The sequence below is a fragment of the Mandrillus leucophaeus genome, unplaced genomic scaffold, assembly GCF_000951045.1.
Source record: "Mandrillus leucophaeus isolate KB7577 unplaced genomic scaffold, Mleu.le_1.0 Scaffold242, whole genome shotgun sequence".
Taxonomy (NCBI): domain Eukaryota; kingdom Metazoa; phylum Chordata; class Mammalia; order Primates; family Cercopithecidae; genus Mandrillus; species Mandrillus leucophaeus.
The window spans coordinates 268,766-290,983 of record NW_012102499.1 but is presented as its reverse complement, the minus strand read 5'-3'; the positions used below and the strand labels follow the sequence as shown (position 1 = coordinate 290,983).

General features: G+C 39.1%; 1 protein-coding gene across 6 annotated transcripts in view; it reads left to right on the top strand.

Moving 5' to 3' along the window:
* Window positions 1–22,218, top strand: part of NTRK2 (neurotrophic tyrosine kinase, receptor, type 2) — a 302,428-nt gene that overhangs the window by 29,797 nt on the left and 250,413 nt on the right. For all 6 annotated transcript variants that reach the window (XM_011982733.1, XM_011982732.1, XM_011982735.1 and 3 more), the window contains 4 exons: window positions 5,334–5,408; window positions 5,523–5,594; window positions 11,137–11,205; window positions 13,927–14,081. In XM_011982733.1, coding sequence (XP_011838123.1) covers window positions 5,334–5,408; window positions 5,523–5,594; window positions 11,137–11,205; window positions 13,927–14,081 — 371 coding nt within the window. The remainder of the gene's footprint in view (window positions 1–5,333; window positions 5,409–5,522; window positions 5,595–11,136; window positions 11,206–13,926; window positions 14,082–22,218) is intronic.

Genomic DNA, 22,218 nt, shown 5'->3' with positions numbered 1-22,218 from the left:
TACCTGTTTGGGTACCCTAAGTCAGCAGACATTCCTTGAGCATCAGCTCTGTGCTAGGAAACAGAGATCAGTGAGATGAGATGAGGAGCTAGCAATTCAGTTATGGAGTCAGGTAGATTCATAGAAAAATAAAATTGAGGGTACAAAGAGTACCTCCCATTGCTCTAGTTCTTAATTGCAAACTTCCAAGTGCAATAACTGCAAAAAATGCTTGCCAACTGATGGAATAAAAGTGTTCTGATTGGAAAAAGCGTTTCTGGTGTTGTCTACAAATCACTCAAGAAAGTCTTGGAGGGTCCTGGGATAGATTTAGATGAATACATTGAGAAGACCCTAGCATGTAAGATCCAATCTTTAGGGCAGTAGTTAAGGGCCTTGGGATGTTGTAAATGTGCAAAAAACAACAGCAAAAACAGCCCTTATAATATGAGGTCCTAGCAAGAGTCCTATATATGGACTTGGTAAGGGTGGAAGGCACATTCTGAGCAGAAGAGGATGGTTGAAGGCCACCAATGATTCCTGGCAGATTATTAATAAAGGGTGAGGGCCAGGGACCCTGGGGGACTGAGGAGGTGAGAGAAATTCCCAAGGAGTACACCAAGTTAGACAAAAATTCCGAATTCACCATGTCTCTTGGTTATTATTTAAGGGCCGCTGACTTGCCTAACAGAGCATGCAAGCATTGTTTGCAGGCTGGGGGGTGGAGGGAAGCTCAGTTTTCTGAGAAGACCAAAGCTCCATGGACCTCATGTGAGATTCCTGTGAGGCAAGTGCGGGGACATGGGCTGTGGGGGCGGAGGGGTTGTGCCTGGAAGCCCCTGGGCCTAAGCTTTCTAGAGCAGTGGGCCTAGGTTAGAGGAGTTTGAGGTTGTCATGGAGAGAAAACTCCTGGTTGGGTGTGTGCCACAATTGTGAGCCTTCCCACTGCTCCCTTGAGGGAATGGCACCCTTTTTGGAGACGTGTTTTATTAAGCAGAGCTTGACTCGGTGAAGAACCCACAGTGTCACTGCACTTTAACAGGGGCAGTGGGGAGCGATTTTCTGGGAAAGAGCCTGCTGCTTGCCTGTCAGTGGCCCTGACCTGGCGCTTCCTCTCTCCTTCCTAACCCTGTGCCTTTGGGATCAGTCGCCCTAAGGCAGAGAGCAGGAGAGGCCAGGGCTGTGGAGATCCTCCCAGAGGCAGGTGGAAGTCACCAGGAGGGGGCAGCGCACACGCACCTTAGTCTTCCATTTCTGTCCGGAGGCTGTGGGGCAGGAAAGAAGGCTGTTAGCTGTTTGCTATTTGGGTGGTCCAGGGAAGCAAGAACTTGAGCTCAGGTGTGTTTGCCCACTGAGTCACTGAGAAGCCCTGGGGTCTGACTTTCCTGCTGTTATTTCCTTTGTATGATTGTTGCAATCTCTGTCTCTCTCTCTTTCCCTCTGTCCCTCCCATCCTTTCTTGCTCTCTCTCTCTCTTTCTTGTCTTTCTTTTTTCTTCATAAATTTTAAAAATTCAAAAAAGTATGATGACATAATAACTTTATATAATTACTTTCAAAAATGATAGTTTAACATTTTTATCTTTTTGATGCAAGTTGTTTCTCTTTTAATAAAATAGTTTAGCAGTTTAATAATATAAATGGTATAAAGAGTTTAAGGTAGGTGTGTGTGTGTGTGTGTGTGTGTGTGTAAAACCCCAGACCATTCTCCTTTCCCAAGGCCACCTTCCTTGGAATCATCTTTCTATACTTTGCATATCTACCTGACTGTGAACACTATGTGGTATTATTTTTTATATATTTTTAAAAGTTCACATAGATTGTTTTATATTACACATACATATCAGTATACAATTTTGCCTATCTTCTTTCTCACTTAGCATGGCAGTGTCTTTCTGCTCAAATATGTAGATCTGATTTAATCTTATATATATATTTAACACATCTTATTTTAAACAATTTCTATTTCTTTGTGGATGGACACTTGGGTTGCTCCAGCTTTTGACTCCATGACAATAAATGTAATATTCTACTGATCATATTACAATGACTATTCTTGAGTCCATATGTGAGAACTTCTCTTGTGTGAATACCTGGAATGGAATGGCTGGGTCATGAAGGGTACTGATTTATAATTTTCCAAGATACAGGCCAAGTGCTTTTCAAAGTAGTTATAACAATTTACACTTCCTCCAACAATTTCAGAGAAATTTCATCACATCCGTAGAAATGTTTTACATTGTCAGACTTTAAACACTTTGTCAGTCTAGTGGGAGAGGAATAGTATGTCACTGTTATTTTAATTTGCATTTCACATTTCTTAGGAGATGAACAACTTTTCATGTTTCTTGGCCACCGAAGTTTCCCCTCTGTGAATGACCTGTTATTCACCTTACTGGCTTCTTTTTTAACCCTATGATTTGATTCTTCACTTAGTGGTAGCTAAAGAGAGTTTCTTAGGGGGTAGATTTCTTGAGCAGCTTGTAGCTAGCGTCTATTGTGGACATGACTACACATAGTAGCTTATGAGGGGGAATTCTTGGGATCTACTACTAGAAGAGCCCTTGCTGAACTTTTAATCCAGCTCTTCAGTTGGCCTTTCCATCTTGGCAAGGAGAAAAATTTATTATTTATCCAGGGCATTCTTGCCCCCACAGTAAGGGAGTATTCTCTAGTGACCATTTTTCATCACTTCTTTTGATGGTTTTCAGCAAAATTTCCTGTCTGGTCTTAGATTTCGGAATAGTGGTGCTTTGCTTAATTGGCTCATTTTCATCTCATGAATACTGTGAATTTACCATTGACCAAATTTATCCTCATCTCCTTCTTTCTTGGGCACTGGTGACTAGAAAGCATAGAATTAAGCTTGTGTGTGTTTTTTTTCTTCCTAACAAGTGTATGCATTTCTAAACTGAATTCCTGGCTCCATTGATATCTCTTTATTTTTTATTTATTTTTATTTTTAAATTAAATTATCTTTTTCTTTTCTTTTTTTAAGCCCACATATTTTTGTACAATCCATGGACATCTCTACCCCTGTCTTTCCTCCTCTATGCCTTCCATTTTTATTTGCTGGTTCATTGTATTCTATTGAATAAGATCGGGGAGTTGATAAATTAAATGTCTGATGAAAAATGAAAAGAAAGGGCATAAGTAACAAAGAGTTAAAGATGAGTGCCTTGTGCAGATCATGATAAAGTCCTCATTGAGTTCCAGGCCCTTGTTGTGAGCATGGAAGATGCAAGGATAATCCAGGAAAAGAGTGAGGAAGAACTCTCAGTGACTTCAGGACAGTGACAGGACCCATGCTTACGCAGCTGGAGGGAGTGCACAGGCTTGCCTGGAAGCCTAGATTGTGACTCCAGAGGAAAACGCGCCCACGTTATCTATCCTTTTTGCTGTCAGTTGCATGAGAAAAAGTATTAACATTCAGGGCTCTTTGGAATGCAGTTCTTATTGTGAGATCATTTAGAAGAGTGAGGTCACTGTGATCTCTATTGAAAATGTTGGTGAAAAATCTTGCAAAAATGTATCTAAAGTATGATAACTCTGAAACACTTGATATTAAAAATTGAGCATTCCTTTCAAGTCTTAAAATGTTTCCTTCTTCTATGTGTGGTGGGAGGAGGGAAGGGAACGAAAGCTTCCTGCACATTTATTAAGTGTGCCAGGCCCTGGGTATAAGGGACAACAAATAATTTTTTCAGAAAAAGTCACCATTCTATCTTGGAGGCTAGTTTTTTTATGTAACAGGGGACAATATTTGTGGGGATGCTTTTAAAAATATTTATCTTTGGTGTAATTTTGTCTTCTCAGAGAATCTACTTATTTTTATTTTTAAAATTTATTTTCTAAAAAGAGGTGCCCAAACCCTTACCATACAGCTTGTTATCATTTTCCTCCACACAGTGGCTGACCTATAGATGCTATATGTTCCTCCCCATCGTTTAATATTTTTTTCATTTTAACTCACATTGTTAACAGCAGGGCTACATATTTGTTTTCAGTGTCTTAATTGGAATATGTTATATATCTTAAATTTTTTCAGGAAGAAAGGGGAGAATTCATCCTGCATAGTTTCTTGTAGTGCCTTTGTAACTCCAAGTACAGTTCATCTGTTTCTCCATCTGTCCATCCATCCATCCATCCATCCATCCATCCATCCATCCATCCATCCTTTGAGTACCTACCTTGTACTGGGTACTGAGCTAGGTGAGTTATAAAACAGATCTAACTGTCTTAAAGACATTGTGATCTAAGAAAACTGAATAGACAGGTATTTAAATAACTGTAGTATAGGAAATTCCATAATGATGGTTTTAATAGCTATTTGTTCATATCACTAGGGACTTTACTGATTGCAAATGATAGAAATTAAGATCAATTCAGGTTCGTGACATCTAGCCTCAGAGACAGTTGTATCTAATGGCTCAAGTGGTGTTTTTAGAGTTCTGTCTCTTTAGCTCTGCTTCTTTTGTGGACTGACTTCATTTTTGGATGGTCTATTTCCTTGTAGCAGAAAATTTCCCCATGGAAGTTGCAGGCCTGTGCGATCCTTCAGCTATGATCCCAGAGAAAGACAGAGACCCTCTCTTTCCCAGCATTCATTTATTTAATCTCAGGGAAGACTCCTCTTGGTGTAATCGAGGTCATGTGCACATCTCTAAGATACCAGCGTGGCCAAAGGGATGGAGTTTTCTCCATCCACCCTTATATTGGAGGGCTTAGGGGGTGGGGGAGGGAGGAGCATTCCCACGGAGAACGCGCTAAGGCCACGTTGGGGTTTGTGAAATGTGGTTTATCGAAGGAAAGATTGATATTGTCACTGACAAAGGCAGAAGGAGGAGATGCTGGGCCAGGAAAATAGAGAAAAGAGGACAGGGTAGGGGAAATGCACTTTAGTATTTTAGGAGGTAAAGGAGGGAGTGGCTGTTTCTCTTGAAATGTGAGGGAATATGTGACTTTTCTTGTGCAGTGATGACAGTAGCATCTCTGTGGCTCTCACCATAAGAGTAGAAACACCTTTGAGAGGAGTGGATGCAATTCCATGGTATTTTCACCTATGTACACTGGTGATACTCTGAAAGGGAAAGAAAAGTGAAATTGTTGGGTGAAAGACTGATAAAACAGGAGAAATGAAACCCAGTGAACTGGTTATTGACCATGAAACCTGTCAGTCATGGTTTCTGCTCAGTCATGCTCAGTTTTGCTCTCCTGCCATATTTTAAAAAATGGCGAGGCTCGGATGGGTGTGGAGGGAGCGCCTTGGACACCTGGGTGAGGTGGATGGGAGTTCTTCATGGTGCTGCTGCCTACATTCTGAGTCACTGCGATTCACTCTCTGCTTTGTTACAGTTTCATCGCAAATCAGAAAAGGTTAGAAATCATCAACGAAGATGATGTTGAAGCTTACGTGGGACTGAGAAATCTGTGAGTACTCAGGACCAGCACACATTATCTCAGAGATTTTTCCTGTTGTCTACTCTGGTCAGGCAGGCATTCACTGGTTCGTTCTAATATGCGTGAAATTATGCGTCTTCACAGGACAATTGTGGATTCTGGATTAAAATTTGTGGCTCATAAAGCATTTCTGAAAAACAGCAACCTGCAGCACATGTAAGTAGAGATTGATTCTTTTGCTTCCCAGGACCTATTTTATTCAGTATTTCCCCCCTCTGTTTATTTTCCTTCTTTTCCAACTCGAAACCTCCCTTTTTAAAGTTAGTATAGCTGTGATAATAGCTTAGAAACATTAGCTCTGATTTTGTTTGATTGTTTGAATAGCTTCAGAGGGGTACTTAGAACAGGCTGTTTATTCCCTTTCATGAATTTCTGGGCCAGTTCCATCTTGGACAGAGCAATAGGCTAGCAGCAAGGAGTCTGATGTGAAAACTGTGTCCTTGCACAGAGTTCTTGATTTTCCTCCTTGGAATCATGACATGCTCCCTGGAAGACATCAAACCAGTGGAACTGAAAGAAGCTGACTTGGCCTTGGCCTTTATAGGGAAATAAAAATTACTGGTGTTTTCCCCCCACAATAGGATTCTCTTTTGAACCTTCATTTTCCCAAAGTCGTCTGTCATGAATTGATAAAGGTAGAGAAAAATCAATCATGGGACATGCCAAAGGTACAGAAAATCATTAATAATGGGAACTATTTCCCCAAAGTCTTGTTGATGCTTTGTCCACTGAAGTCAAATGGAAATATGGACAATGGGAACTGTTAGCTTGTTTGTTGCTAAATCCTCTAGATGATGGCATTTAAGTCCATAAGGCATGGCTTTCCTGAGAGATGTCTTCGTTAAACTAAAGATCACTAAAGTGCAGAATATTTATGCATCTCTAAGCACAGACTCAGAACTCCCATTCCCTGAGTTTTTAGTGGAGCTTCTGCCAGAAGGTTGTTGCCTGCATTCATTGATTCTGTTTTGCTGTACCAAATTCTCTTTGCAATGATACCTTACATATCATAGTCTATCTATGGGACCCTCACCTGGAATATTTCACATGATTTTTTTCTGATAATTGGTAGGGCTTTTATTCACATTTCATAGATAAAATAAGAGTGAGAGTTTCCAGCTTCATCCATGTCCCTACAAAGGATATAAACTCATCCGTTTTTATGGCTGCATAGTATTCCATGGTGTATATGTGCCACATTTTCTTAATCCATTCTATCATTGATGGACATTTGGATTGGTTCCAAGTCTTTGCTATTGTGAACAGTGGAAACCATCATTCTGAGCAAACTATTGCAAGGACAGAAAACCAAACACTGCATGTTGTCACTCACAGGCGGGAATTGAACAATGAGAACACTTGGACACAGGGTAGGGAACATCACACACCAGGGCCTGTCACAGGGTGCGGGGAGGGGAGAGGGATGGCATTAGGAGATATACCTAATGTAAATGATGGGTTAATGGGTGCAGCACACCAACATGGCACATGTATACATATGTAACTAACCTGCACGTTGTGCATATGTACTCTAGAACTTAAAGTATTAAAGAAAAAAAGAGTGAGGGAGTTCTAGGACTTGCTCAGATTTACAGATCATAAGTGTCAGAGTTATTACTCCAGGGCCAACCCCTCTCCATGTTCTTACATTAAGAGTACAGGAAATAAAATCTGTATCATCCATATAATTAGAGAATCAGACTTTCTTAGAAGGTTTGTCCTCTTTCTTTTTTTCAGAACAGTTCCCCAACTGATTTCCATGCCAGTTTTAAAAGAAACCATTCTCTTAGAAGCAGATTGCCTGGACACTCTATTGAAATTTGTTGATATTATGGAAAATATTAATTTCATAAAGCCAATATCACAACTTCATATTTTATAGGTGGCATTAATGAGGAAGTCACTTTAAAAATACAGTCTGTAAATTAAGACATAAAACATTCTGCAAAAATGTGATAAAACTCCAGGGAACTTTATTAACACATTTCAATTAAATGCGTTTTGGAATCATCTCTGCAGTCTGCACAAATCTTTGCCTGCACAAATCTGATGGCTGCGTAGGCCTTGATAGCATAAACAAGAGAGAAATTGGAAAGAAGAAAAAGGCAAAATGCTCTAATGCAGTCACTTAGATGTAATTAATGACCTCAGTGGTTAAGTTCTGGTATTTTCATTACAGTTGACCTTAGACCCGAATTACTCAACAACTGCATTTTACTGGCTGTTTTATCACATCACTTCTCCTAATGTTGTGATTTGGACAGTGGGCTCTGGCTAATTACAGTTTTATTAATAGACTTACTTATTACTTCACTTTACTTTGTACTTTGTATATTTTCCTTGTTGCATGCCATTTCTATGAATATGAAAGCCACCTTGTATATTTTTTCATGTTGATATATGATAGAATGATTTTGGTGGTATTCTTTGTGCAGTCCACAGCTTATACAAAGTCAAATATCTGTCCCTCGTTTTCAGAGAAGAATTATTTTAAAATGGGAAGCTAAAGGGACATACATATCTTACACAGTTTTCTTAAGAAGCAATAGCTGGGATGTCAATCATTGATCAAATTGCAAAAACACTACTAATATTTGTAGCCATTATTGAATAGTAAGACAGAGAGAAATAGGCAAGTATCCGGCAGTTATGAAGAGGTCATCAGATGGCAGTAAGCTTCATATATTCACAGGACAAAAGAGGCTCTTAATCACCAAAATCTGAAATTAAATTAAGTAGTTTGCTTTCCAGAACAGTAGGGAGGAAGGAAGGAATTAAGTCAGGTGTCTGCCTATCCGGATCTTAGACCTAACCTCTGCTTATGATGGAGGACTCTGGGGACCAGCTTGATTAGTGGTCCCCTGATTTTCCACATGCAAACTGCACTCTTACCTCAAATATCAAGGCAGTGGGGTGCAAGGGAGCTGATAACAAAATATGTATTAAAAGCTGTTTCTCTGTACCCCTGGGATATACTGATGATCTCTCTGAGTTTCCCCAGCAATATAAAAACGCATACAAGATCAGTCTATTTCACTTCGGGTTTTAGGGAAATTTAAACGGGATCCTCTCTCTCACTTTCTCCACTTCTCCCCCTACCCTGTCCGTATTAGCATCACATGGGGACTGCCCAGAGCCCCAGAGAGTGGTCACTGCGTTATTTCTTGATGCCTTTAATTCCTGCCCAGCCCCTAAGAGCCCAGGGACTGTGAGAAAAGCTGGTATTTGTGTTTTCCAGGGACTTTGCAGAGGTGCTAATTAGCTCCCTTGCAAAGCTCTATAATCAAACAGTAAGAGGATTGTTGATTTTTTTCCCTCCCCTCTTCCTCCTTTTTGGCTTTTGGCCCCAATAATAAGTATGGTTCATAAGACTCATCTTGTTCTTTGGCCCATAACCCCGCTCTTTGCGGTGCTGCTGGCGGCCCCACAGAGGCTCCGCGGGGCGGCGGTTTTACCAGCAGACAGGGAGACCCTTCACCCTAAACTGCTTTCTTCGCTGCCTTTCTCCGCCTTTTTCTTGAGGAGGAAAGCAGGTTTTTGGTTTTTGGTTTGTTTTAGAAAGATTGGGACTTCCGATGAAAGCATTTGTGCCTTAGAAACTGTGGAAAAGATAGGCAGACTGACTTTTCAATGCATTGTAGACCAGTGAAACCCACTCTTTTCTTGTTTGTTTGTTTGTTTTTGCTTAGTTTTAAGAAGGAGTCTTGCCGTTGTTGCCCGGGCTGGAGTGCAATGGCGCCATCTTGGCTCACCTCAATCTCTGCCTCCCGGGTTCCAGCAGTTCTCCTGCCTCAGCCTCCCAAGTAGCTGAGATTACAGGCGCCCGGCACCACACCCGGCGAATTTTTGTGTTTTCAGGAGAGACGGGGTTTCGCCATGTTGGCCAGGCTGGTCTCAAACTCCCAACCTCAGGTGATCCACCAGCCTCAGCTTCCCAAAGTGCTGGGTTTACAGGCGTGAGCCACTGCACCCGACCGAAACCCATTCTTAATTCACGTTCCAAAAGAAGAGACTTATGTGGGCACATTTTACAACTTCCTGGTGGATTATTTTTTCACGTGGGTGAGCACTTTATACTCAGTGTGAAGCGAGAAGATGCACGCCTAGAAGGAAGGAGGGTACCCTTGTGTAGGTAGGGAGTGGAGATCTCAATATAGAATTAAACTGGGAGTGGACACACACATTCATGATTTGTGAGACACCAGAGTGGTAGGTTCCTTCTTATCAACTGACTAGCCTTAGTTCATGCTTTGGCTCCTGGTTGTAACCCCAGGACTGTGTGACTGATCAGACACACCAGGATACTTCCTTAGGCTGACAGTGAAGAGTAGCCTCAGGTAAGGGGCCAGGATCACTGTCACCCTCAGATGTCATGTTTTTTACTTATTTTTTATTTTTTATTTTTTTATTATTTTTTTGAGACGGAGTCTTACTCTGTTGCCCAGGCTGAAGTGAAGTGGCGCAATCTTGGCTCACTGCAAGCTCTGCCTCCTGGGTTCACGCCATTCTCCTGCCTGAGTCTCCTGAGTAGCTGGGAATACAAGCATCCGCCACCACGACCGGCTAATTTTTTGTATTTTTTTAGTAGAGACGGGGTTTCACCGTGTTAGCCAGGATGGTCTGGATCTCCTGACCTCGTGATCTGCCCGCCTTGGCCTCCCAAAGTGCTGGGATTACAGGCATGAGCCACCACGCCCGGCCAGATCTCATGTTTTATCCAACTCTCAGCCCAACACTTGCCTTCCTGGGCAGGAAACATACGCTGAAAGACTCATTGGCTTCCTCCGTTTTGTAGAGGTCTTGGCTGTTTCTGTGAAAGTTGATGTTTGTTTTACATTCATTTTATTTATTAAACACATCTGTAGGCCCAAGCATCGGACACTCTTTAAATAAATTTAAACAGTAAACAAATTTGCAGAGTGAGTCAGCTGCCAGGGTTATGGCTCTGAATTTCCTACCCCAAAATCTCATGGCACTGATCATTGGAAACTCTTTTATCGAATCAGATTACATGTTTGGAACATGTCAGTAAATTATTATTTTTTAAATCACAAATGTATCTTTTTATTGTCTGGTTGGTCCAAATCTGAAGACATACCGTCTTCAGATGAAATCTGATGTATTCCTTGTTATCTAATTTTTTTTTGTTCCCATCGTGGAGGTATTCGGTTATCTAGCTCATAAGTAAACAATCTCAGTAGTGTTTTTTCATCAATAAAATGTCTTTCATATAAAGACATATTGAATTCAGTTAATATTCAGAGTTTTGTATGCCACATAATTTCAAAATATCCATGATGCTCTTTAGTTTTAAGGCATCTTTTTTCCCTACTGGGTTTATAGTTTTAAATTTTATTTAATGTTACATATCTTCCTATTAGTTATTCAAAAGATCAGGATTTCTATGAGATATATAACTTGGCTCCAAATCAACATATGAAAAATAAGCTTTTGGGCGAAAAAAACGTTAAAAATACACAATATATTTATGCTACCCCTCCCTGCAAAGAAAAAAATATAGACAAGGTTAGAAGAAAAACTCAGCTATCACTCTAAGTGAAAGAGAGAGAGATTTGGATGTAAGTAAAGCATGCATAATGATCAAATAAAATTGTATTTTGTAAACAAAATCTCTGAATACTGTGTTCCTAAAATGTAACATTTTAAATTCATGTTTAATGTTTTTGATTCCTTTCAGCAATTTTACCCGAAACAAGTTGACGAGTTTGTCTAGGAAACATTTCCGTCACCTTGACTTGTCTGAACTGTAAGTAATGATTTTGTGTGGCATTTGGGGAAAAGTTTTCAAAGGAAGGGGTAATTCAGTATTTTTCTTTTAATGAGTGATGTTGCAGATCTATTTTCATATCAAATTCTCGAAAAATGATTTCTGAAGTTTCAGTCTCTCAGTCTTTTATTCCCTCATGGTTTATTATTTCTCATTTTAAAAATTCAGTAATTAAAAAAATAGAAATCTCAGTAGTGACATATCATTTCTGGTTCGTTTAAATGTTGTTTTTACATAAATAATTTCTAGTAGAGGGAAAAAAGAGAAAAAGAAGGGGGCTTTGTGTGAAAACAGCTATATACTTTATATCTCACAGCATCTGTTTGGTTCCTGTTGGATTCAGGCCCTAAAGTCAAGCAAACCCATTCACGGAGGAAACAAAAATGGGCAAAACTCTGCTCACTTTTGTCCATCTTAAGGATAGGGAACATTGGAGGAAAGGTAGTTCTTCTCTTTCCCTACCCATCTTTGTGAGATTTTCTTCCAGGTCTGTTACTGCATTCAATATTTATTTTTAAGTCCCATTTTCTTCTGTTGTGAAATGATAGAAAACGTATTTAAAGGTGGTGACAACTAACAGCCAGGATTTCCAAATGAGCTCAATTCCTTGCGTTGTCCCCATTAAACAAATATGAACTGTTGCCATTCTTATGGCACCTCAAAGCGTCCTAATGCAGAGGATTTGTGGGGCAGATGTGGGCCCAGGAAGAGGCCTTTGAAGATTAGGCAATGGCATTTGCTTAAACTCTATGTTGCCTAAATTGTGGAGTCTTTTCATGAAGATCCATCCTTATTCACAAGGAAATTGTGCAGATTGGAAGATGTCACTGCTGGAGAGACAACAAGTTAATAGGTGTAATGGGTGTTATATGGTGAAAGTCTTGGCAATTGGCAATTATTTGGAATAAAGTGAATTCAGGGCATTGAAGCACTAATGCTTCTAACACAGGAATAGGCATGACAAACTAAAGGAAGATATATGAGATAGGATAAAGTACTTGGTGTAAAAATTTTGGGCAACATTATTTAAAATTTTCTTGCTGGATTAAAAATTAGAGTTTCAATTTCAAATTTATGTCTCAATATTCTTCTTGAAGAGTATTTAATCCATTGATTCAACCAATGTTAATGTTGTACCTATCACAAATCAACACGATATGGCACAGGGCCATGGGAATAAAGGGAGAAACGTTTATATGTTCCTGGATTCTGTTATCCAGTGGGAGAGGTAGAAACCTAAAGATATAAATGTAATGTGCTGTCATAATCATTGAGCTTGCACAGTAAGCTGGAGAAAGAAGCCAGCTGTGCACCAGTGTTGTGTTGTCATATGAACATTGCTGTATTCATAATTGAAACATTCCTTTCCTTCTTTATCCCTTCTGCTGAGTTAATGATATCCTCTTTTAGAAAGACTCTTTAGTTTTGCATGTCCTCAGAGCTCCAGGCAGCATTTTGGATTAGTGGGGTTTAAACTGGTGGTGGGTCTTTGCTGTGTTCTTTTCCATATCCCATAACGTCAAATCCCATTTTGGTGTTGGAGGGATACTTGGAGGTGATCAAGCAGACACAAATTAAATGAGTCTATCATGACCACATTTTCCCCTAAGAAACTCCTGGAAAAGTCTCCAGGGATCCCTGAGATTCTTAGAACCCAACCAGAAAACCACAGGACTAAATGATGTGGCAAAGTCCAGGTCCTGTCTTCACGGAAATCTTAAGTATTGTGGTTAATGCCAGGCAGAGTCTATGTAACGATTTTAAATGGCCTCACTTAAAGGCTCATTACCATAAATGGAATTCATCTTAAATAGGCCACTGAGTATTATAAATAAGCATTTAAAGATTATTTTTTTCCTTGTGGTTTTTATTTTCCTCTTGACTACTTCCTCTTTTACCCATTGCAGGCCACAGGAGTCCAGGCAGCAGGGCTGAGGTCTGAATGGCGGTGGCTTTCCACCCACAGTGGTCTAACACAGCTCAATCTGCAGCTCAGTTGCCTTGCCCTCAGAAGAGCTTGCTCTGTGTGTGTGTGTGTGTGTGTGTGTGTGTGTGTGTGTGTATGTGTGAAGGAGGTCTGCAGCTCCCTTTCAGGTTCTCTCTCTCACCTTCACTCCCACTATCTTGAATCAATGAAACTGACTGTGATTGCATGATGCAGAAAGCTAGGGGTACCAGCCTTCTGGCATTCACACTTTAGTCTTAGCTTTGTACTTACAGTCTCATTTTAAATTGAGATGAAATTGTTCTGCCCCCTGCTGAAGTTTGAGCTTAGAAAGTGGTAACACTTGAGCCTTTAGCCTGGTCAGAAATAAGTATGTTAGCATTCCCGAAAACTTCTTGTTGGCATCTTCTTAATAACTCTGTCATAACCATGATAAATTTGTCATGGCACCTTATTTTCCCCATGTTATGAGATGTTCTTTTCTATCCTATATTTTGGCTATTTCTCTCTGTATCTCGTTTCCCCTGTTATTCTGTAAGGTCTTCTGTCATTCTCCAGTGCTGTCTGCACATAGCAGATGCTCAGTAAGTATCAGATAAATGAAGGAATAATAAGTACTGTCATGCTATGAAAGTGGTATGACTTCAAAGCGTTGCTGGCTAGAAAGAATTCATAATGCTGTAGTATTTTACAAGCACCAGTGTAGCTAAAATGGAAAAAGGAACTTGATCTGTTGTCATTTTTGTTCCCTGTAGGATCCTGGTAGGCAATCCATTTACATGCTCCTGTGACATTATGTGGATCAAGACTCTCCAAGAGGCTAAATCCAGTCCAGACACTCAGGATTTGTACTGCCTGAATGAAAGCAGCAAGAATATTCCCCTGGCAAACCTGCAGATACCCAATTGTGGTAATTTATTTTTAAAGCAATGTGTTCTAGTTGCTATTAATTATTCTTATTGCCTTGGTGTGGTAGTCTGGGAAAATTACCACTACCTGGATTGTATATAGTATTCTGCTGATGTCTCCAGTGAATCAGACAACATTTGTGTGTAGTGTGGAGTAATCGGCTGAGAGGAACTTTGCTGAATATTCTTTGCAAGTAGAATATTAATTCGGAGTGGGTGGCTGTAAAGTGCATAGAGAAAAAGTACACTGCTTATTCTTTTTGTTTGTTTGTTTGTTCACTTGATTATTTGTTCATGTTTGTTTATCCATCTATCCATGCATCCATTCATCCACCCATCCGTCTGGGCAAAAACTATCTGCTGAAAGTGTGGCACTTCTCTGGCCACATATGCCCTTGGTTGGCACCCAGGCCAGGGATCTCAGGGAGATGAAAGTGTCGTGGCAGCACAAGCAAATGCAATTCAATCCAGCACATTCCCTTAAACTTGTCTTACTGCCAGATGTCTGTGTCTCTTAATGGGGTTCCCCAAGTCTGCTGTGCTACGTGCTTCTCCCCATGTCTGGACTTCAGATCTCTTACTTTACCGTCATCCCCTACTCCTCTCCCCAGCGTTTTCATCTCCAACATTTTAAAGGGCACCGAAGGGCAAAGTCAGAGCTCGTGTGAGTGCTAGTGAGTTATAAGGAAGGAATAGCAAAGGGTTCTGCTTAGGATTTTAGTAGTCTTCAGTGATGTACCTCTACAATACCCACATGTGCATGTTACTCCCCCACTGACATTTGAATCGGTTAGTCAACCAGTTAACAAGTTCACAAACAATTATGTATCATCTTCTGGCCTAGTAGCTGGTGACACAGCAGAAAGCCATGTAGCACCTGGTTCTTGTGCACAAGGAATCATCTGTGTATTAACCACAAACAACCGATTCTTTGTTTTTGGAAGACCCTATTATTTGAGGTCTACTTTTTATTTAAGAAAAATGGAGCTGCTGCACACGCTTTGTAGGAATGCGATAAAAATAAAGTTGTGTGTCTGTTTCTTACCCTGAATGACCTCAGAAGACGGCCCTGACCCTTCCCACAGATTTTTCTGTCACAAGTAGAGTCCTTTGGTTTCATAATGGGGGAATAAGGCTTTGTTCTCTTGCCAACCTCTATCAGTTTTCTTTGCTAGCTAACACTTAAAAAAAACCCAAACAACTTTTAATATGTGTCTTTTCCTGATTGATAAGAGGGTAACTGTTCTCTGTTCTGGTACAAATTTGTACCACTGAGAGGAATTGCCCAGAGGGACAAGAAATTCAATGTTGAGTCACCTGGCCTTTGGCCAGCTCCCAAATCCCCATGGCCTTTGTGGCCACATTGGTTCAGCAACCACTGAGAGGAAAAGAGAGAAAGCATCTGACTCTTGCTCTGGTTTCACAAACTGCCTCTTAACAGACGTGTGCTTTGCCCTTGCCTGAAACCAATTCCATTTTTTTTTCCATTTTAATTTTTGGTCGTATTGTCTTGGCAGCATTCTGGGAATGCACCCCGCCTTACGTGTTATTGCTCGGCCATTGTGATTGGGATAGGGGACATGTAAGGAGTGAACTGGTCCTCATTTTTCCTAATCAGTTTGTCGATTTTCAATCATTTTTTATTTCTGTTTTCTACAAATTCGTCAACGAATTGTGTGTCTAAGAGTGAGTTTTTGAGTCTACTGTAATGAGGGCATGGGCTCAATTGATCCTTTAGGATTGAATGGTTACATTCACAGTAGCAGTCACAATTCATTTCAATGCCAAGGATGCTTTTCAAAAAGCAACATTATAGAAGAGTGTGGCAAGTGAATTGACAGATTATTTTTCCTGTCGTTTTTGTGTTCTTGTTTTGTTCTTTCTCTTTTAATTTTTATTCTCTTTCAAGTGTTTTACTTTTTGTAATTGCATGTATTATATTGATATGTTTTGTTGCAAAGGTAATTTCCTACATTACACATATGATGTTTGTCTTTTTCTTGCTCCTAACCATTTCAGGTCAGTAGTCATAGATCTATCATACTCTTTTTAACCATTACATGAAATTCATGGTACAAGGTGTCTTAATTAATTAAATGTTCCATATTGACGGGCATTTTGCTTATTTTCCAGTTTTTTGATACTGCAAAAATGTTTCAGCAAGCATCCTTATTCATGCTTTTTACACATATGTACAAGTGGAAAGGTTTTTTTAGAATACATAGAAAGAGGCCGGGCGCGGTGGCTCACGCCTGTAATCCCAGCACTTTGGGAGGCCGAGGCGGGCGGATCACGAGGTCAGGAGATGGAGACCATCCTGGCTAACACGGTGAAACCCCGTCTCTACTAAAAATGCAAAAAATTAGCCGGGCGAGGTGGCGGGCGCCTGTAGTCCCAGCTACTCGGGAGGCTGAGGCAGGAGAATGGCGTGAACCCAGGAGGCGGAGCTTGCAGTGAGCCGAGATCGCGCCACTGCACTCCAGCCTGGGCAACTAAGCGAGACTCTGTCTCAAAAAAAAAAAAAAAAAAATACATAGAAAGAAGCAGAATTTTTGGTTTATGTGGTTTGCACAGTAAAAAATGGCTGTATCTATTTACGCCCACCCTGACAAGGTATACCTTGATATTAGCGAACTTATTAGTGTCTGTCTTTCTAAAAAATGCTGTTATGGCTTTTGAGTTTGCATTTTCCTGATTACTCTTGAGTATCTTATATGTTTATTGGACTGTGTTTATGCTTCAGTAAATTACCTGTTTCTATCCTTTGTCTATTTTTCTGTAGGGTTTTTCCTTTTCTTTACTTTCATTGTTCTTTGTTTTTTCTTAATTATTTGAAAGTGATAAATATTCCCTTTTTTAAAAAATCTGTAACACTGAAATATTTTCTGCACAAATTTAAATATGTATTTTCTGCGTAGAGATAACCACCAATAAGGCAGAAAAAATATTTTTGCTTCCCTTTATTTCTTCTCCCAGCTCTCAGTTTGTTATCATCTGGGATTTTATTTCTATATTGTTACCTGGCTTTTTTGAAGATGTCCTGTTTCTTTGTATATCGTAGACTTTTGTGTCCTACTGTGTTCTCTTGGTGCGATTGTTCTTTTTGCTGGAGTATATCTTCTAATACTTCTTTTATAGAGATTAAAAAAATAAAATCAAGTTCTTAAGTGCTGGGAAATTGGCCTGTATTTTTTCTCCTTAGTGAAATTTGCTGAGTAAAACATTATAGGCTCAAAAACTCAGAACTTTGAAGATACTGCACCATATTCTTTTTGTATTGAGTGTTGCTCATGAGAAGTCTGAGGTCAGTCTGATACTTGCTCTTTCTAGGTAACCTGTGCTTTTTTAAATTTTTCCACCTCTAGAAGTTTTGAGGATTTACTCCTTATCCATGTTATTCTTAAATTTCACCACAACGTAACTAGATGTGGGGTTAATTTTATTTTTAATTCTGCTTAGTGTGAGAGATACCCTTTCAATGTGGGGGTTCATGTCTTCAGTTCTGGAAAAATTTTCTTATTGATTGACTCAACGTATTCTTTCCATTTATTGTTTCATTCAGGAATCAACATTGGATAGATACTTACATTTCTGGCTCCACTCATGCTGGTCACCCTTTCCTTGGTAGTTTCCATCTGCTTGTCCTTGTGTACCATATTATGGGAGAATTGGTTTACTCATCACTTAGCTCTTCAGCTGTTTCTCCAGCTGCTGATTTTTTTCCTTTTAACCACTGATGATCAGTTTCCACAATCTCTTGTGAGTCATTTTTTTTGTGTGTGACTGAAATGCCCTTTTCCATACTGGGGTGTGCCACATCTCCAGGGAGTCCGGCAATCCTGCTCTACTTTTGAGTTCTTTGAGGGCCTCACTATTTTGTGAAGCACATGGATATGTGTCCCTTTGGGGCTGTGCTGCTTTTCGTTCATCCACTTCTGCTTTCTCTCGTTCAGGAGTTCTTTATAGTTTCTTCTCCGTCAGTGGCGTGCCTTCTATTTTCCAACATTGTTCTGGGTTCTAAGAAAAATATTGAGTATCACTTCTAGATATCTGGGATAAGAAAGGGAGCCTTCACTTTGAGGCTTAGTCGTGTATTAATTTTCTTTTGATGGTTTCCCAACTGGTTCTTTCAGGAGAAGTTAGATCATCTAAACAGAAAATGACACTAGAATGTTGGATTTAAAATCTTTCTCTGGAATTCTGTGTTGAAGAAACCAGATAACATGCCAGTATCTTCAAGTTAGATGTCTTGTTTGAAAAATAAAAAAAGAATTTATGGTCAGCTGGCTTTTTCTTTTACATATACTTTTAATACACATCTGTTGTGTTTAAGTCACAGATTTGAAGTTCGTCTTGTTTCCACACTTTTTGGAGGGGGGTGAAACTTTTTAGCTAACTCTGAATCAGTAAACACTGTGGTCTTGTGTGTGTCATCTTTGTAAACCAACAATTTGCCAACTACCATGGCCATTGTATTTAGTTTGCAATTGGTACTATTTTTATTTCAATGAAGAAGAAGAACTACTGAGATTTTATTTGTTTGTAAGATGAGTTTTCTTTAAGAGCTTCCCTTGTTAGTATTTCGTCATGGAGGTATTATATGGAGAACAAGTTCTCTACATTTTACATGCAAATACACATATTCCATGGTGCCTACTGTACCCCTTAATCATAACAGGCATTTGAGGAAGGTTTGCTGAATTAACAAATGCATGAACCATATCATATTAATGTTCATATTGGGCTAAGTTTTTAATATAATGGTGTGAACATTTCAGTTAATTAAAAATAACTTAAATACATTATTTTAGCCAAATTATTCTATAGTTTAGTATTTTTTCATTCTTTTTGAAATTTTTATCCTCATTGCATTTTTGAGAGAATCTCATTTCTTCTTTTTTCTTTATATCTTTAGAGATTAATCAAGCATGATAGATGGGGTTGGGAAGTTTAACTGCATCATTTTCATTAATAGTGCAGTCAAAATGCCTCACAATATTTTTCTAACAGTCCCCTCCTGCTGTGAATTACTGTAAATTTATTCATGCTGTAAAACAAGTAGTGGTTCGTTTCTTCACAAGGCTCTCCTAAACCTTAGAAAAACTTTATTAATTGCAAGGCAACAAAACATTTTCATGTAACATTTCCACATTAATTGGAATAAAGAGGTGCTATGAGCAATGGTTCTGAAGACTGAAACAGAATCATGTAAGTGCTGGTGAAGAAAGCTGATTTGGCCAGGCTGTGCTGATTATCTTCTCGTATAAAAAATCTCCCTGCTAATTCTTCAAGCGTTTTTAATGAAATTATTTATCATGTAGTATTTTTTTTTAAAAATTTCTGCTCAATTCCTGCACACTTAGATGATTTTCAGCAGTTAATCTTGCAGTATAAACCTTTCAGTCACTTCCCCTGGCATAATGGGATTATTAAGGAGCAGTGGATGTTACATTTTAATTTTAAAAAATACGATCATTATTATTTAAATCTTACCTGAGAGCTTCTTCAGCAAGTGTTAATAGTACATGAAATGCTCTGCCTTAAGTAGATGGCAAATACATTTAAGAAAGGCAGTATTCCTCTGGGTCATATCAAAAGAATCCCTGCACCTATTTTACTAGTAACTAGTTACCACACAGAATGATAGTCCCACAGTGAATATAAGGTGGCAATTCACTTGTTGGTTGAAGAACTGTGCAGTTACTATATAAACCATCCTTAATGGTCCTATGGCTTGAAATCAGACTTGCCTTTCGTTTCCTTCCTATTTATTAGGACAATTTCAATTTTCCGCTTTTCTAACCTTCAAACTTTTAATGTAGAAGCTTTTAAAGGCACGTCGACAAAATACTATTTATGTTAGTGAAGGTCAGTTCACAGGTGCCCAGAAGGAGAGGCCAGGTTCCTTGAGATAAATTGAATTTAGTGATTTACTTTTAAGATTTACTTTTGGTTTCAACCACAGTTTGTAGCACATATGTCTGTGTAGCTTATTTGTACATACTCCTTGTTTTGTTTGTGTTGAACCAAGAAAATAGACTGGTGGTAATTCTACTTTGTTAACACTCCAGATTAAAAGAATATGCTATATTAATGCTCTATGTGGAAGTTAGAGTGATATGAAACATTATTTTCTTAGCAACTTAGTTGGATTGACTTTCTTTCCTGAAAATTATACACAAAGGCTATTTTAGCATACTGCTTTGCTTTAATTTTCTTAGAGATCAAGTTTTGTCTCCTAAATAAAGCCAACCACACAGTGGATCGTTGTTTTTCTTTATCTTCTTAGAATGTCAAATGAAATTGTTTTTTTCTCATCTGTCAACTGCTGTTTAAATTTTTGTGTTTAGAAGTTATGTGGTAGCTGTCACTATTGTGACATGGCTCACATGTGCTTAGAAGCGCAGTTTCAAATTTGAGCTTGCAAAGTCATTTTTGCTAACTTTCTGTCAGTTTTGCTACCAGGTATAAAGCAATCACTTCTAAATAGGTCAGGCTCATTTTTGCTTCATTCTTGGTTGTGGAATATAGCTGTTTAGGAGGCAAAGAACTTTGAAGATATGACAAAGAGATAGAAGGGTAGAGGGGAAGGTTATAGAATTTTAGTATTCTGTTGACAGAGAATTAAGAGATAGGTCAAGTGTTTTTTATTTGTTTTAAGTTCTTTTATGTGTGCACAAATAGAAGTGAGAGGAGAGAAGGCAGAGAACAGACAAAATTATAATTTACTTGAATATTTTTATACATGTAAAGTGATGCTCAGGATCACTGAAACAAGCTGAAAGCAAACACAAGCCAGACCTACTGGTGATTACTGAAAAATATTAGTAAAACCCTGGCTTAATCCAAAATGACTAGAGATTTGTTTTTCCTTAAGAGAAAGTGAGAGCCTACACACTTTGAATGAGTGATTGAAGGATCTAGTCAATTTGGTCAACTCTCAGGAAGTACGCACTAATAGGTGGGAGCAGAGACATGGAAGATCCCGGCAAAGGAAGCAGCCAGAATGCTCTGGTTAAGGCCCTGGACAGACAGATGTGGGCCAGGGCCAACCCACTCACTAGCTATTTAGTCATGATACTTGATAGCCTTAACTTCTTCATCTGGAAATAGAAATATTAATGGTACCTACTTTTGAGGATTTTTGGGATGATTGATAAGGTAATAAATGGAAAATATTTAAAACAGAGTCTAGCACATACTAAGTATTGAATAAATAATAACTATTACTACCATCAATAAGAATAGATTTAAATGTATTTTACATCTGAATTTAAATATATGTATATATCTTATATTTTGTCAAATTGCTTGAAGTAAAAATAAAGCCACAACAAACATTACAATCAAAGAACTGATTATGTGCTCAAATCTGCTTGGGAAATGTAAGACCAATGGAATTTAAATGCATTTCTTTATAGCAGGAGTTCTCAGAACTTTTAATTTTCTAATGTGCATTGTGAACATCCAGTTTCTTACAGAGCCTCCTTCTCCTTCTCGTTCTTCTTCCTCTTCCTCTTCTTCCTCCTCTTCTTTCTTCTTCCTTTTTTTTTTGTAATCTTGGATTTTTTTCCCCTCTAGAATCTCAATAAATTAGAGTTCTATAGGACACGCTTTGGGGAAAATTTGATGGACAACTCAGGTCCATATCAGATTTAAGAATAATAGTTGTAGGAACAAAAGCCCATTGAACAATTGCCGGACACTTTTGGTATAAACGCCTGTCCTTCCAAGTGTGTTCTGTGGAACAGAGAGTTTATTAGAAATGCAAATTCTTAGGCCCCAACTCAGACCTATTGGAAAAGAAGCTACATCTTTAACAAGATACTCTGGTGATTCCTACACACAATAGAGTTTGGGAAGCTTTGGTGTAAAGAAAGTCAACATTTTCACTGCCTGGTTGATGATTTTCTGCTGAGGTCTACAGGCCAGTACATCCTTCCTGAAGGAATCCAGATCAAGAGACATCTACGTGGAGGTATCTGTCTGCCTGGGAAGCTGGTCGTCTCCGATCTCCAGCGAGGTTCCCCAGAGTGCAAAGGAAGACAGCTGTAGGGCTTAGAGTCAGGATCCTTTTACAGTAGAACTAGCAGCTCTTGGAAGCGTTGCTGGGCTTTGCTGTGTGTTTGTGCCGATTTC